Below are 17869 nucleotides of genomic sequence, written 5' to 3'. Positions count from 1 at the left end.
TTTTGTTCCAGAAATTGTCTTTGTCTTCCAGCAAAGAGCGATTTTATACATAACTTAATCAACCCAAGACAGACAATTCTCAAATCTTTAGAAAACAGCACATCTGGTTTCACCCTGATTGCGCATTATCCGTACAGTATAGACTAACAGCTGTGTAGTTGGAGTATTGGGGCGTGTTTAGCAAACATCAGCAAAGTTATGGTGGGTTCTAAAAGGCTTGAAAAAACCCTTCCACGTGAAATGTGCAAGATGTCATTTGAGCCAACTGACGCACGCCACAGCGCCACCCAGTAGCCAACACTGAAAGTTCACCTCCACTTCAAAGTCACAGGAGCAACGCATTGTGGGTATGCAATTTAGCCCAAATGCAAGCCTTTTGCTCCTGAAAATTGTCTTTATCGGGACAGTGCTGTTTCTCTGCAACTTTGAGATCTGCTCACAACATGACGACTTTGTGATGTAGGGAAGCAAGAGACCAACTACTGAAGGAGATTGATCTTGGCACCATGTATTATAAGGAATAAAATACCACCCAGCCATATGCGAAAAGATATTTCAGGTCACTGCATACTTCTGTGAGATCATGAAAGAAGACAGTATTTAGCCTTGTCCCTCTCTATAGCTACGGAACTTCTTGATGGCTTTTCATAGTCATACAACTAACATTCGGCTGTATTTTATTCCACATGTCACATCTGGAAAAATGGTGCTGCAAATGCACTCTCTTATTTGCAGTCTGCAGTTTTATCACTTGCACATTTGTGAGTTTACCTGTTGCTTCACGAGATCATGTTGTGAGTGTAGCTAACAGGTGAGCTGAACATCTGTAGAATGCTCTGCTGGCTGCAGATGGTATGCGCACAGAGGGGTTTCTGTGTGTGTGTGTGTCTGTGTGCTTAGGGCTACGCTCCAGAGCTTTACCTTTCCCGCCAGTGCCTTCTCTGCGATTCAGCACTGCCATTGTTGCGGCTCACACAGAGAAGTAGAAAGGAGTAATTACCAGCTGCAATTGGAAGAAACTACGTCTCCCATCGTCATGCATAAAACATCGGCGGTGAACCGAGAATGGGAAACCCTGCCTTCCGTTGTCACTGCAGGATAGCAGGAGCACCGGCTAGAAATTGCAGACTTGAAAAATAGGACGGAGCGCAGACAGTAGGAATCAGAAGGGTGCCGGGATACAGGCACTGCCATTTATCTGTGGGGGAGATCGGCTTTATGCCGCTGTTGGATTTTTTATTTATTTCATGAGATGTTTTTAGGCATCGTTTGGCCGGGCCATGGATCTGTCTTCACGTTTACAATGGATTCGAAAGCGGCCATGGAGAAACAGGGTCGCCCGGCGGCAGTGCGGCAGTAAGTGCTTGCTTTCTTAGTAACGGAATTATCCCCTGCCTCAAGTGCAGGTCTTTGTCCATGCGATAGTTGGGTTGGTGCAATGCATGGGCACTTGTTGCTTGCTAGAGGGAGGCTGATTATAAGTCGCTGCATGCAATTAGATAAAAGGGTTCATGTATTATTGTTATTAATATTAGTGTATTTATTGAGAACAGACCTAGCCTCAAGAAGCAACGGAGCGCTTTACAATCATAGGGGGAAGGACATGGTGAGGATAACACGTACTGTTTTTGGTTCGTCTTGGCGAAGCAGGAACGCATAGAACAGCAGCGGTATCAGATAATAATATCCCTATATATATGGTCGCCGTATATAATGTCACCGGGAAAAGGTTGTGGCAACATTATATAGGTGACCATATATAAAGGAACAGGGGCAGGCAGGGGTTTCGGGAGTGTCTCCCGCTCCCCATGAAAAATAAAAAAAGGGTTTGGGGGTTGCAGGGGTGTGCCCCGCATGTTCCATGTAATAACGTCCCCACAAAAAACAGCAATTTTTCCGTAATTTTTTTTGCATGGCGATATTTTTGAGGGGACATTATCACAGCAGCGTGGTCTTATTTGATGCAATGGGGCAGGGGTTAACGTTCTGGTGCATGCCTGACTTTCTGCGGGTGCAGTAGAATGACCCCAGCAGGCGTTGTTTCAGGGTGTTATGTGTGAGGAAGCAGCGCAAAGCTATCTGCTGGTATGGGCAGCTTCTCAGCACTGAGGAGGCGTTTGCCTTCCCGTTAGGAGGTCAATGTAACTGGGCATGCATTTCAGCTTTCCGGTTATTCTCTGGATTTTGTGTAATGAATGCAGCAGCAGTGTTGCTGTCCAAACCTGTGTTTACGAAGAATAACTGAATGCATTCTTGTATATTTCATGTAATCGTCGGCGAACTATAAACGTTGCAAAGTTTCTTTTTATTGTTGATATGTATTCGGTGGCGTGTTTTTTTTTTCATGGAACTTGATAACAACAAAGAAATGCATCGGATGTGAGTGAAATTGATTTACTCGAGCCTGGTTTTGGAAGGAATAACATGGACAGCCTGGTATTGTTGCCTCCTCGCCCCTGCTTAGCCTCCCCAGGTGCTGGCTACACTGACGCTTTTGTGTGAGCGGAAAAAAGCTTCAGTGTGCAGGTCCGGGGATATTGTTTCACCCTTGTCCGACACACAGAGGGCATTGACTTTGTTCCTGGTCTCAGTTACGGGAGGGCTGAACAACAGAAGAGGGGGGGCTCCTCCTTGCAATTGAAGTTTTGTCGAAAAGAAGGCTATTCAAACACAGCACGGTGCCCAGGCATAGGGGCACTCAGCGCAGACTGAGGATGGGTGCATGACTTTGTTGGAAACATATGCCCGGGGCAATGCCAAGCTGCAGCACTATGTACCTCATTTCCGACATTTCAAAAATGTGTTGCCCTCTCCAGGGCTCATGCTGCCCTGAAAGTACGGTGGCCGTGATGGGTCCTCAGGTAGGCTGTTTGTGCATCTCCGCTGCCAGCACTGGACTGGCATTGGCGGAGTGGCCAGGCGGGGCCTGTAACCTCCCTTCTGTGCAGGGCAGTAGGGTTTCGTTTTAGGGCATGTGTTTATTGTATGCAGAGGGGGGTTCTTAGATCTGTTTTTGCGATATGTCCAGCTTCTAGTCATTCAATAATGAACCCTGCCGTTAAGGGGTTAACAGCGCCGTAAAAGGTGGCGGCGCCGTTAACCCCTTAACGCCTGATTACGAGGTCCCTTTGCGGGTTGGAGATTTTAACGCCTGCTTTTTGCAGGCATTAAAAACCATCCCGCAAAGGGACCTTGGTGCTAAGTACGGTGCCGCAATTTGCGGCACCGTACTTAGCGCCTTCCCCATTCCCATTGAGCCCTATGGGGCAAAAATGGGAATGGGGAAGGGCCATGGTGGCATGGGGAATTACCGCCCCCCCAACCTCGGAATGGGGCGGTAATTCCCCATTCCGCCATGGCGGAGTCGGTAAGTTACCGGCATGGACCATGGTGCTATTAGCACCATGGACCAACGCCAGGGTGGTAATGAGGGCCAATGTGTTATGTACCGCTCTTGTCCTCATTGACATGCTTTTCTGTATGAGAGTTACGGCCTAGTTCAGGCCTAGTTCAGGGAATGTGTTGCGCGGTGCAAAGTGACTTTATTATTGTAAGTATTATTATTATTATGGGTTTTATTGAGCACGGACCTAGCTTCAAGAAGGAGTAAACACCAATACAGATACATTACAGATGCATAACGGAGCGCTTTTCAGTGATAACAGAAAAACAAAAGTACTCTTTGCACCGTGAATTAGGCTCATTTAGCGCGTGCAAAGTGTACTTTTGCGAAATACACTTTGCACCACTCTGTGAATCAGGCCCAGTTCAACGTGTTTGTTGGCAGTGCAAAGTCACTCTGCACCGCGTTAAACGTTCCATGAATTAGGCCCTTAATTTGGAATCGGACATCGATTTGAAGTCTTCTTTACACTGCTATTGATATGGATTGTTCACCCTTACTGTCAAAGCCAATACATACAAACTTCAGGAATGGAAACCTTCCCATGAGAGTGTGAAAGAGCCCCGACTGGCTCTGCTGTTCGATTCTCCAATAGTTGGGGCTATCATAGGCTCATGTTTCTTGAAAGAGCTGGCAATTAAGCAAGTTTTGTAATGTGGGCGATGATCAAGAGTTGATTCAAAGACGAAAATCATGGCCTCTGTATCAAGAGGAAGTAGATATGAGCATGCTGGACATGCTCGATTTATCAGCAGCCTTTGATATGGTCGACTACAGCCAACTGTTGACCAGACTTTCTGAGGTTGCCCAGGCCTCGGAGGGCAAGGTCGGACCCATGTAGCCAAACTTGGAAGTTGCTGCTCTGATAATCTTCCTCTGCTGTGTGGAGCACCACAGGGGTCATTTTTGTCCCTGATATTGTTTAACCTCTACCTCATGCCTTTGTTTGACATTTTTGCCAGGTTTGGTTTGAACTATCATTCCTATGCGGATGATACACACATTTATGTTAGATTAAAATAGTCACCGGAAGTCACAAAATGCATCTTACCTGTGCTAACGCAATAATAAACGGAATGCTTGATAGCCAGCTCCAGCTCAATCCATCCAAGACCGAGGTTATAGTGTTTGGCATATGAAATGTACTAAGAGACTTCCATGTGATCACTTCCTGTCCGGCCATGTTTGATGCTGCAGTCTCCTTCTTATGTAAGGTAAAACAAGTAGGTTGTATTTGACAGGCCTCCCTGGCTTGTAATGTTCATGTCTCGGAAGTCATTATTAAATCTGTTTTTTTATCAATGTAGACTTCTAAAACACATTTTGCCATTTGCCTCTGAACCTGATCGTGCAGTGGTTATGGGAACCATGGTGAATTCCAGAATTGGTTACCGTGGCATCCTTCTTATAGGAGCACCAGAGACCCAGCTACATCGGCTCCTGAATGCCAATGCTACACTATTTTTTAATCTGCCAAAAAGGGTACCACCCTCGGAGTATCGGAGGAAGCAGCATTGGCTGCCTGTAAGCAAACAGTTTGAAGTTAGATTTCTGCGCATAATAGACAAATGTATACAAGGTGTGGCAGCTACCTACCTGGTCTCTAAAATCAGGCTCTATCATCCATCTCGTTCGCTTCTCTCGGCTGGAAAAAATATGTTGGTTGTCCCTCCTTCTCATTTTGCTTCCAGGGGTGACCGATGTTTTTCCATCAGGGGAGCTCGTCTCTGGAATGCACTACCAGCTTAGCTGCAGAATCTATCTTCGATTGTCCTTTTTTTAAAGAAATTGAAGACATATCTTTTTCAGTAATTCTCTTGCTTCTCTCCTTGGTAATGTTTTAAGCGGCTTTCAAAATCTAACATATGCGCCTAGATGCGGATTCCTGCTTGGCTCCATAAGGATATTCACACTGTAAATCATAAATCAAATCAAATCAATCAATGGGCCTCATTACAACTCAGGCGGTAAGGGGTTTACGGCGCCGTAAACAGCGCCGACCCTTACCGCCTGAGTACGAGGTCCCTTAGCGCCATGGCGGATTTAACACCTGCTTTTAGCAGGTGTTATAATCCATGGCGCTAAGGGACCATGGAGTTAATTACGCCACCGTAATTTACGGTGGCGTAATTAACGCCTTCCCCACTCCCATTATGCCCTATGGGGCAAAAATGGGAATGGGGAAGGGTAAATGGGGATTGGGGACTTACCGCCCCGCCAAGGTCGGAATGGGGCGGTAAGTCCGCCAACCACCATGGTGTAAACGTAGTTTACGCCATGGTGGTAAAGTCACGGCCCAGGCGGTAACTTACCGCCTGGGTCGTAATGAGGCCCAATAAATCAGGAAGATAATGCATGCCATAAGAGCAAACCGTGTTCGCCCTGTGTCCGTCAAGCAACTTTTTCCAGTGCCCCATTTACTGAACATCCAACCTCCAAAGTCTTTCATTTCTATTTTCTGTTCCCTACACTTGAACCAAAAGAATACAAATACATATTCAAATTCTTAACTTAACACAATTTAAATTAAAAGTTGCCTTTCATTAGCCAGTGATACATCTCATCCATTCTATTCTGTGCCTCCCACCTGCAGGAGGTCCTCCAAATCATTCATACCCTCTTATTTCCCTGCTCACCCCTTATTTATAAAGGTTATGCATTTATCTTAAAGCGGGACTGAGCACCCAGAAGGGCTGCAGGTTTTCATGACATCCCAACAAAGCCTTTCACTGCTCTTAGGACGTACATGTATGTGCCCTTTTTCCCCACAGAATATAATTGAAGTCATAGCTGTGGATGGTTTAACTACAGGCGAGCAGGGTTGCATGTCCGATAGAGTTTACTTACTTTACATTAATAGACATTGGGCCTCACTACAAGTCTGGTGGTGAGGGCAAAAATGCCAGTAAGGTGGTGGAAAGTCTTTTGCCGTTGCATTACTGCCGCACTACAGCACTGCCAAACTACGAGTTTGTTGGTACATTGGAGGATTTACCTCAAGCTAAAAGTTGGAGGTAAATCATCCACCTTATCGGCAGAAAATTGGTAAAATCAGTGGAATTACCTTCAGCAGAGTTTCCGCCAGAGGTGATTTCACCGGAATCCCCCTGGGGTGTGCTATGGATTCCGAAAATGGGGATTCACACCACCCTACCACCATTTGTAATCCCGCTGAGAATCCACAGGACCAAGTGGCGGTAACAGTAATCGAGTTTGGCAGTAATTCAGTTGGTTTTCCACCAAATTACCACCAAACACGTAATGAGGCCAATCGTTTTCTTAGTTGACTTAATAAAGTGCGTTCTGTAAATTAATAAAGTAGGTGGTGTGTCTGCATGTCAATGGGTTTTTCTGAACAGGTCTATTGAGATTGAGGGATTCATTTAGTTTATGTAGCAGCAGTGTTAACACTGGTAAAAGGCTTTACGTCGCTGTGGTGAGAGCAATAACTCCACAATTACATGAACACATGCCATGAAAGGAAAGCTCTGGCAAAAAACAGGTACATGTGCATTTATTAGACAATCACATACTCAAAGATACAACCCAATGGGACATTATTATGAACAGTTTTGCAGCCATCATAATGCCAGTAAAACTAAGGGAGTTAAACACTTGCTTCAGAGATCTGTGTGGGCCCTGTAGTCACAGGTCCTATTTCTAGTAGAGCTAAGTCAGCCCTTCATTCTTCTGAGGTCAATGAATTAATAACCATTGAGTTAGGTAATAATGACATCTGTTGTCTTAGTGTTTAGAAGTGGGGGAATCTATCATCAAGCAATATGTAAACCTTATTATGTTAAAATGCATCTTTTAAACCCATGCGGCTTCCATGGCGCTGTGTGGGAGTACACCGCTCGGTTAGATTTCTGACACCCTTTGGGGGATCACTTAGGACCACCAGTCTACACTGGAGAGCCACAACATGTCTCCTTCACGCCAGACTGGGAGAGCAGGATGACAGTGCCAGTGAGCTTCATTTAAACCAACCAAAGTCTTATCGGGGGAAAAATATAGCCATATTATAGGCATTTAAAATTATTTTAATGAGGAAGCTTAGTTACTAGTAGTACAATAACAATATGCAAACTGTAACAACAGAAAAGACAAACCCAGCTATAATCTTTAAATTCACAACATAGACTCAATCTATAACACCAAATCAGTACTCTTTATGAAACAGCACTCCTAAAATGCCAAAAGAAAAGGCAGCTTGAATGGGAAAGAACTGAACTCGGCACCTTCTGCGGTGGTAGGCAGAAAATCGGTCTGTGCCATGGCCGGTGCCAAGATTTAAAGCCCAATAGTCCTGCCTGTCTCCAAGACTGAGAAATGTATAGAACACTTTTGGTGCCTGACACATCCTGTATTTCTGTGCCAACACTAAAAAAAGAGGCATCCAGAGGCATTACACACTCCAACAGCAAGGGACAGATTTCGCCACAACCTTAAAATGCTGTTCCTCATGCAAGGTGCCTGATGTCCACTTCTGACAGCATGCATTCAATTACTCCAGTGGATAAAAAATATCATTAGTCACACTGAGCATAGTCCAGTTAGGATGAGACTCTGGAGTTTCCCACAAAAGCACATTTCCTTTTGCATGCTTGGGTCATGTGGTGGAGCCCAAGACCATTCTGATTTGTCCAATGTGCCCTGCTTGCCTCCTGCATGGCTGAGACAGTCAATCTATTTAGTCAAAATTAAGGAGTGTGGAGAATGTTTTGTGTTTGGCTGGCCCTATGGTTGCTAAGAAACCAAGTTGTGATCAGCCGACCAGGGCCTGAAGCCATTCTGGGGCACTACCTGCCGGAAAATCCGTTCCCTTTCCCTCCTCGCCCAAGTCAATGCACTGAATGGTTGTTGAAAAATGATGGCTAGGGTCTGAATCTGTTACAGATGCTAGACCTAAGAGGTTGTCAGTAGGAGTGTGGGAAGTGTAAGGATACAAGATTTTAGGAGTGAGGAGTTAGTTGAGGGACGAGTGGGTGGCTAGTGGGGTTGAGGGTGTTGTCACTTCCTGGCTCTTGGTGGTAGATTTCACTGATCTTAAAGGCACACACCAGAGCCACGCAAAAGAGGTTCCATGAGTCATCTTGGTTTCCAGCAGATGGTAGTGCCAGTTTCAGAAAAATGGTGGTTGTAAATTAGCCAGGTTTCTGGTGCACAGTTTTTAGTCGGTTGCTATTATTTTCTTTTCATTCAAAGTGGTTGGTTAAAAAGCCAAGTCTTAATCTGTTTCCTGGAAGTCAGTTGGTTCTCGTCCAGGTAGAGAAGTTTGGGTAGGGTGTTACACAGTTTCTGGCCAGAACTGAAAAAGAGGATCTTCCTTGCCCTTTCCTGTTGAAGTTGGGGACTAGTACTAGTGCAGTGTTCTGGAAGGAGTGAAATGTTGAAACTTAGTTCTGAAGGAGGGAGGGACCCCTCCATGCGCTAGGTTTCGTAGTGTGTCCCTTTACAGCAGAAATGTTTGCCCGGTAAAGGATTTTGCCTCCTGTTCAGAAAGAAAAACAGGGAACAAAGTGCTGTCCCAGTGCAATGGGGCAGAGGTGACAAGCAACCTCTCTTGAACAGTAAAGGGGAAGGGTGGAACAGATGCAGAAAAAACGGTCACAGAAAGATGACCCACGAAATAGTGATCCTAATCTATAATCAGTTGAATAGCATACTGAACGTTCTAGGTGGAGGTCAACAATATGTTGTTGATGATTGTGGCAGTTTGGTAAGTTTCTCAATAAACCATTCTGAATGATAGCTAATGATTGAACATTAATACCCGGTTAGGGTCAATCAGATTGGCTCCCGCCGGATCCCTACCTGCTCAACACTGCTCCAGTCCCAGCTGTGTCCCTCAGGTTCCTTATGCAACTGGCTGTCATGGAATGGGAGAAGGGACTACATGTAGTCCCTTCTCCCATTCCATGGCGACCATCTTCTTTATTTGCAATTCTTGCATGTTTTAAATGGCCGCCATGGAAAGGGACAATGGATTTCATTTCCTGTTCCATGGCAGGCATCTTTTTCTTTTTTTGCTTGGGAAATGCCAGACAGAGTGTATCACAACTGAAAAAAGTTGCTATTAGTACTCCAGTCTCATATGCCAGAGTACTAATAGCAACACACCCTTCGCTGGGGGGGCATTACCGTACCACTTCAGTTAATGCTCGGGGCCGGCATTAAGGCCCAAGCAAAGTAGTACCTAAAGTGGTAAATACCCCAGCTCAGGGATTATTGCTTTATTACTATATTCCCAGAGACCTGTTACATATTTAGCTATTTAATGCCAGCACATCTGAGCCCTCAAATTTTAGAGTACTTGCCTCCCAACATAGCTATTACTTCCACAACCCCAGTTAAATAGTTTATTCAAACTATCCATAGATGCAGAGATTCCAGAACCACTCTATCCCAATACTCTGGTAGCCACCCCAAACAAGGCTTAGAGCAGTGGACTGGGAACCAAAGAGGCCCCGTAAATTGTTTCCAGCATGCCCAACCCTTTTCCTAAGAGAGCATTTTGGAATAAAATAGGTTATCGCACAAATGGGGTCTGGGGTGCAGAGGGCTACCGGGAATTTCCAGAGTTCCCTGGAGGCCAGTCCACCCCTGTTTAGTGGGGGAAGCCTGGATAGGAAGTCTAACATTGCAATACATATTTCTGTAAAAATTACAAATTCAGCTAAAAGGTCTTCTTTAAAGCTCATTCCTACCCCAATTGTTGGTATGCCCGTTCACCTTTAGGAAATCACCAGTATTATTTCCATAGCAATTAACATTTTGCATAGACATAAAAATGGCTATAGATTACTTTAAACTTCTATGGCTTCTTCAGGTCATTGATGCTGCTTAACATGAGCCTTACATACTCTGCCAGCTGCCATCTCAGAGTGTATTCTCCACATCTTTCTCCCACCACCACTCCAATTGTCATCTTATAAATACAAACAGCTCCTGAAATATTTGCATATGGAAAGAATCAGCTTTTAGCATCTATTTCTTTGAAAATAATACCCATGTGGGCCTGATTCACAGAACCTTTTCCGATGGGATTGCGCCATTATAAAATGCTTCTGTGAATCAAGCCCATCATTTGTACGTGTTTACTATTTTTGTATTTATTTATTTAGCGCATAGACAATGCCCGTAGGCATAATAGCGCTGAGACAAGACACACATACAAAGAAACATCAACCATAAGCTAAGGATGATGGCACCCAAATCAGGTAAATCATGAATCTACACAATCAATAAACACGTTTTTAAAGTCAAATTTGAGATTCATAGCCACATTCCTACAAAGGATCCTAGTAATTAGTCCAAAATAACTCTTACTTTAGTGCGAGATGACATAGTACTATTTTTGTTTTTGCTCAAAAAACAATGGTGGGTTACTTTGGCCGCACCCAATAACGACACACTCAGTATTATATGAAGAACACCAGTTATTAATATGCACCCTACGAAGGACTCTTAGGTCCTGAGTTCTGATGCAGCTTTGGCCTACTCTTCGATGCAGCCAGGCAGGATTTTATTCTTATGGGATTCCCTGGCTTCTGGCTCTTTGGACTTCTCGACATTGGTAAGTATAAAATTCAGTGAGTCCAAGATGAAACGCCTTAGAGTTGGGTCAGCAATCGTTGGCATATGTGATTTCCTTAAACGGATGTCCTTTGAAAGTGGGGAACCCGATGTAGTATCTGATGCAACCTTGGATTTAACATTCTTTCCTGTGGATGGGACCCCATCACGGTCAACTTCTGCTGAAGTCCTAATAATGGACCTCAATTGATCTACCTGCTTATTCCAATATCCTTGGGTTCTGTAATAAGCATTACAAAATCAGCAGATTCAACCAGAGTTGTTTGGCAGAGCTGATCAAGCTTAGCGTGACTCGGAACCGTTTGGCAAAATATATCCGATTTTAACGTGTTTACCAGAGGAACACTAGTGTCCGGGGAACATACCCACGCACTAAAATGAGCTACATTTGTACATGCGTTAAGGTCATGTATGATGACATCCTTAATACGCTGCCACTGAACTGTAGTAGTTGAATCATCATCAACCGTTTTCTTCACTAATATAGACTGCCTTAGAACTTCAGAAATGACAACCTCCATTGTTTTAGTTATAGACTGCATAGCATAAACGAGGGCAGGTATAAAATTAACAGAAGTGCCCGATTTATATCCTCATAGAGCTTCATTACAAGCCGATCGGGAGTGTGAGGGACTAGTTATTGCCTCCTTTTCTGCATTACATAAGTAGTAGTAAAAGTTGATTCTCGGTCTACTTCAACATCCTAAGTATTTGGGCATTGAGGCCACTTCTCACTTCTCCTGAAGACAGAACCTAATATGACACCCACAAGAAGCTGGCCATGCAGGCTTAGGGATGGATGACACCATGTACAGATTCATTAAGTTTCCCCACTTGTAATGATTTTAACATTGGTTTATCCAAGAGTGGATTAGGAAACTTATTAGAAACAGGCACTCTGCGAATGGGCATATTTCAAAAGCTGGAAGTACTCAAAAACTGACCACAATCAACGCTCAGACATCATCAGAAAGTGTAGCAAAATACAAGGCAATATCAGGCAGAGGCAAGACATTGCCGGTGAACCCAACGCACGCCAGGTCACAAATACCTCCTAGACAGCCTGTTGCAACCCCAGAGAACGTTACAACCGCTCACAGCCTCCAATAATGGACACACACAGGGAGAAAGCCTCACGGTCCTCTGGAGCTCTGCCACACCGTGGTTTCGAGGGACGTATAGGAAACAAACTAGAGGAAAGGACCTAGTGGAGTCAAACAAGCACGTCAAGGTGCACGTCAAGCCGCACCACTTGACGTGCAGCTTGACATGCCTAATATGTAGTTGAATAGGCTCCTTAAAATTCAAGTAGACTTCCAGTATGCAATGCCAGACTTTCCTTCCATTTATGTTTTTGGAATTTATTTTTCATTTCTATATAGCGCTCAGATGTTAACCTTAATGTTCACTTCTTTTTAATTCAGTACAATAATACAAAATGTTCTATTTGATAAACTACATTCTCCATTGTATTTAACATATATTTTCTATTTACAGCACTCATATAATAATTCTTTACAAAGCAACATTTTTAATATTATATCTAAAGATGCACTGCAAGAGATATTTACATTGAATGACAGCCATTTAATCCGACTGCAAAAAAAAAAAAGCCAATCTGAAAATTTGAATGTGTCTATAGGACAGAAATGTCACAATAAGGCCTTTGAAAACGTGTTAACTGTTAAATAATACACAACCTTATATTTAGATAATAGTTACAGAAGGTTTATCAAATGTGTCTTCATTTTTCTGGTTTGTCCAGGCTACTTCAGTTGTTTCAAAAAGATAATATGTAAATACATTATTTTGTTGTAGTTGGTCAAGATTCCTAAACAATTGTCAACTTACATATACTACTTACAAAGTTAAAGATATAGCTCCTATAGCTCCTATTCCTATATTTAGAAAATGTATAAGAATCTCATTGCAGATAATCCTCTGTAGATTATGGTTCATAACATGCCCATTTTACACACAGGATAGCATGCTATGCTAGGACTAGCAAAGGGATACGTCAGTAAGTTAGATGACACTTCCACAACACTCCATAAGAAGAGCCTTGAAAACCCAACACTTGATACCAATGTGTTGAGTTCAAAATCAAATACACTATTTTTAAGACCATGGAGGCATTGGGTGTTTCAACCTTATTAAATTGGATCTTGCATTGTAATCCCATCATTAAACTCAGATTAAGCAATATCATAGCAAACCGGAAAGCTGAAGTGGAAGAGGAAATGGGGATGTCCGAGTGATCTCTCAGGGTTCAGGGCTTCCTCCCCTCTGTGGGACATTCCGGAGTAAGGCACAACAAGGTATAGCAAGGCCTGGAGTGGAACAAAAGAATTCCAAAGCATAAAAAAAGGACAAAGAGTCATAATCAGGCCTCCCTCCACACTCTCGCCTCTTCAAACAGCTCCGATTTACACCCTCTCGTTCTGCTATTGTCAATGGGCCTCATTACGAGTTTGGAGGTAGCCATGCTGTTTTTAGCGGCATGGGTACCCCCAAACCGGGTACCAAGTCCGGGTTCCAGGAATAGGGAATTACCGGGCCATGACGACGTTTGCGGGCCCATTAATTCCCATTCTCGGAACCCGGACCCGGTACATCCCCATTCCCATTTGAGCCCCCATAGGGCTCAATGGAAATGGGGAGGATGCTAACAACGGGCCCCTTCATGACAGGCTCGTTGTTAGCATCATGGTTTGCTAGCGGGTCCCGCTAAGGACGCCTGGTCTGACCAGACGTCCTTTGCGGGACCTGCTAGCAGACCTCATAATGAGGCGGTAGAGTGATAACGGTGCCGGCAGCTCTACCGCCTACGTTGTAATGAGGCCCAATCTCTCTGTCTCACTCCCTCGCCCACCCAATTTCATACATATTCTGAAAAGTGTTTTTGGCATGAGCGAGGATATGTGGTAGCCTATCTCTCCACTTGTGCCAAAGAAAGTACCAACCCAATTTGCAAAGGGTATCCGAAGGATCCCATCTAAGATGCGCTCATTCAAATGCCATATTCCCCCCCTTTGCGCAAATAAGGGGGTGTTTCTGGGCATTATAAACTACATATCAAATTCACAAATGGGATGCGCTTTCAAATGCCCAGAAACTAGGGTCACCCTCATGTGCCTTTTGAAACAGGTGCCAGAGAAGGCACACCTCATTAAAGGCTCCTTTCTGACCCTGTTGTGGTTTCCTTTGGAAGTGTGTCAGCCACGTGTTAAACCGCAGCTGTGCCACATATTTTCAGTCCTGTTGCATAGACAGGCTGTTTAACGTCTCAGTGAATTGTGCACCCAACAATCACTTGTTTTCCGGGACCCTTTCATACATTCGTGTTGGGAGCGCTGCCAACACTAATGTACGCAAGGCGGCTAGACAGCGCATCTTTGCACTACTGTCCACCCTCTCCTGAAATGCCCAGTTCACAGGGAAGCAGGGTGTACATTCTTTCAACAAAAGGTGGTGGTGCAGCTGGGGCTGAACAGTTTATTTTAGAGGGTCTACATACACATTTTTACAAAGACTTTCATTCAAAGGCATTCATTTCAATTTGAGAGTGAAGCATTTACTTCTCCCTGCTTTAGAGGGAACTGGGAATGTACTTGACGTGACGACGCTGAAAAACGGAACCACTTTGCATTATTTTGTCCTTGGACAACAATGGAAAGGAAAGCGCCACTAGAAATGAATTTGCCCTAATGCAAAGTGAGCTGTAATCCTCTACTCTCTTGCAGGGCCATTTTAAGCACTTTTGGGGCCCTGGGCACGGACATCTTTGGGGCCCCCTTCCACCAAAGCAAAGGAATTAAGGGATCAAGAATACTGGTCGCGCCCCCCCCTACCTGTTGCTCTCACAACCTATAGGTTAATATGCTGTCTTGCAGCATAATAAGCACGTTTACTCCCTTTAAGTCCCCTTGCCTTCCTCATTCTTGCTCTAATCAGAATGACAAACAAGTAGCATATGAAGACCAACATTAGCAGTCTACAAAGGAGTTACTGTTCTAATACATATAGGATACTTTTTATCAATAACATCCGGGAAGGTATGCAGCCTGTAGTATTAATGCAGTACTGTATGTAAAAGGTACTTGCAACCCATAATAGACAGAACTCACATTAGCTGCCTCACAGAAGGCAAAGGTGCTCATGCATGAACAGAGGAGACCAATTGGAAGGAAGGAGAACGCTACACATACTGTAGCATGGATAGTGGATGCAGATTAGAAGCTACCAGGAAGGTGTCTTTATCCAGGTAGACTGAGATTAGAAGTGGGATATGGTTTTCGAATAGTATTGCCATTAGATATCAAAGGAACAAATGCCTGTGGTGTGCGATACAAATATGCTCACTATTAACACAGTGAAACCATGAATAAGGCTTTTATAAAGATCATACCATGAGGAGGAAATCACTCGAAGGGCTGACAATTTTGAAAGGTTTAGGGACTGGCAATATTGAGAGGTTCGGCAATACAAGATTAAATGAGATGCCCAGGATCACACATTGGTTAAGGGGTGAAGGGGTGCAGCTGGGATATGTGCCAACTCTGACATTTCTGCATTTTAACACTTTCATTTCCAGTTCTTACTATGAACTAAAACAATCTCATTTTATTAAAAAACGGACTTGGAAAGTACCCAAATCACATTACCAAACATGACCATTTTTAAACAAAATATTATAGAAGGGTGTTATGCAAAATGGGAATGATTCTAGCTTCATTCTCTCCATCATCAAGGGAAGTATATAAAAACCAGCATACCAATCGATGTGATTTAACAAATTTAATCTGGGTTTGTCTTTTGTATTTTAAAGCTTTAAATACTTCCAAAACAATGGCTTGTGACATTTTCATTTATAAACGTGCTTAAAATCCTTTGACTTTTACCAAAAAGCAAACCGTTTTTTGTGTCAAACAAGCAGACTTTAAAATACGGTTGCCTGAGGCCTGCAACTTCTGTCTACCAACCCTTCCACCCAAATGGCCTACATAAGAAGAAAGATCAAGTAATGGGCTAAAAGATACGAGCAGCATTCAAGAAGGCAAACCTCACAGAAGACAGCACAGTAATGTAAGATATATTTTATGATTTGACGAGGATCACTGTATCGTCTACTGGCAAATCCAAGATTCAAACATGAACTCAGTCTTTCGATAGTCTTGAATTTGGATACTTATTCACCTCTTGGACTAATAATGTATGCCATCGTTGGAGACCATTGCCTAGGTTTTACAACACCCCATCTGAACAAACCAATTTCTAGACCTTCACCATACGGATGATATGTTTGTTTTTATAGCAACCCCTATCTGGTGCAGGTACATTGCTGATAAAAGCAGATGTTGTTCTGCAAAACCAAGTACTTATGCAGGCAGGTTTATAAACGTCAGACATAGGAAAGGCTCTGCCAGCCTTGCTGGATTGTGATATTCTAATTTTGCATATGAACACATATCTCTGCAACGAGTGCTTCACACACTGAGCTAACTTCTGAACCATTGTGGCACTCAATTTATCAATATGCATTTCACCATTCCCTATTGCACATGATCAACATAATTCCCACAGGAAGGAAAGAATGCTACAGAGTTGCGCCATAAGGAAAACACAAACTATGTATACCACAGTGAACACAGAAAGCAATACATGATGAATTGATCAAGGCAGAATGCACTTCCCAAAACAGAAAGGCAATGGGTTTAGAGCCTCAGCAGCACCCCATAAAGTATCCTGAAATGTGCTATTTAAGACTGGTGAAAAATGGAATCAGATCAGCTAGCCTTGTGGGGCCCCCTCCAAGGTAGGGTCCCTGGGCAAGTGCCCCTTTTGCCCTCCCATAAAAACGTCTCTGCTCTCTTGGGTTGAATTCTGGTCACTGCGTCAAGTGGACTTGCACACTTCAGATTTCTGAGGCAACTAAAACAGAAACCTACTTCGAAATTTGATGAAATGCTGGAGAATCCCGTGCCAGAACAAGATGTCTGCAGTTCAGGGATGCCATACCTTTTAACTTCTTTCTTATGCTGTCTTTTAGGCCAGAACCGTTCATCACTCACTGACGGTGAGGGGCGGCTTTAGGAAAAGATGGGGAAAGGAAATTGCGAAAGTTCCTTAGAAGTATTGAGGGCTTCATCCATATACTATAACTAAAACGATATTCCCAGCTTTATACAACAATGAAATTGAAAGTGACCTCTGAGTTTCGTGACAAAGGACACACATGATATGATAGGTTATTTATAACGCGATTAATACCCAGAGGTTTCTAAGCGCGGACCGGGGATCGAACCTGTGGTGCTTTGTGTCGTCTTGCTTACAAGGGGAGTACATTGCCCCCTGAGCTATTATGCCAAGAGATAAAGCCTCTATGGCAATGGAACTCATCTGTGACTTTGGACATGCTTATAATGTACAGTTAGGAATCATTTATATGAAAAAAGTGTGAAAGCCTGTATACATTGGCCAAAGTGCGTGAGGAGAGACATTTTTAGAGTGTTAATATGATATGTGGTATATTGAAGCTGGCCTAGTATATTTCATATGGCAACAGCTCCCTCTAGCGGTGACAACAGGTGAAGCAGGCAGTCTCTACTGCGCATGACTGCATCGGACAAACATACGTCAGGCCTTTTATTATATTGTATGATACAAAAAATGTGAGAGTAGTATATTTTTATTTTCTGCTTAACTACAAACAAGTTACACTGGAAACATTTTGAACATGCAACTTCGTTCATTATTCACGGGACGCGAAGAGAAGAGAGTACCACAGTCAAGGGGGTCCGCAAGCACAGTAGCAACTCAGATGCTGCATCCGCTGAAACTATCATCTATATCCAGCGCTAGAAATGA

At 43.6% G+C, this 17869-nt stretch overlaps 1 protein-coding gene across 6 annotated transcripts in view; it reads left to right on the top strand.

Moving 5' to 3' along the window:
• Positions 1–1008: 1008 nt before the first annotated feature.
• Positions 1009–17869, top strand: part of RIPOR2 (RHO family interacting cell polarization regulator 2) — a 1323029-nt gene continuing 1306168 nt past the window's right edge. Inside the window, exon 1 of one of the 6 annotated variants that reach the window (XM_069613633.1) lies at positions 1009–1356. In XM_069613633.1, coding sequence (XP_069469734.1) covers positions 1281–1356 — 76 coding nt within the window. In that variant the 5' untranslated portion in view covers positions 1009–1280. The remainder of the gene's footprint in view (positions 1357–17869) is intronic. The other 5 variants (XM_069613632.1, XM_069613630.1, XM_069613635.1 and 2 more) reach the window with 5 other exon arrangements.

This window comes from Ambystoma mexicanum, chromosome 5p (assembly GCF_040938575.1).
Source record: "Ambystoma mexicanum isolate Mex_15411 chromosome 5p, UKY_AmexF1_1, whole genome shotgun sequence".
Taxonomy (NCBI): domain Eukaryota; kingdom Metazoa; phylum Chordata; class Amphibia; order Caudata; family Ambystomatidae; genus Ambystoma; species Ambystoma mexicanum.
Note: the sequence above shows the minus strand (reverse complement) of the source record. Positions and strands in the feature narration are given on the sequence as shown.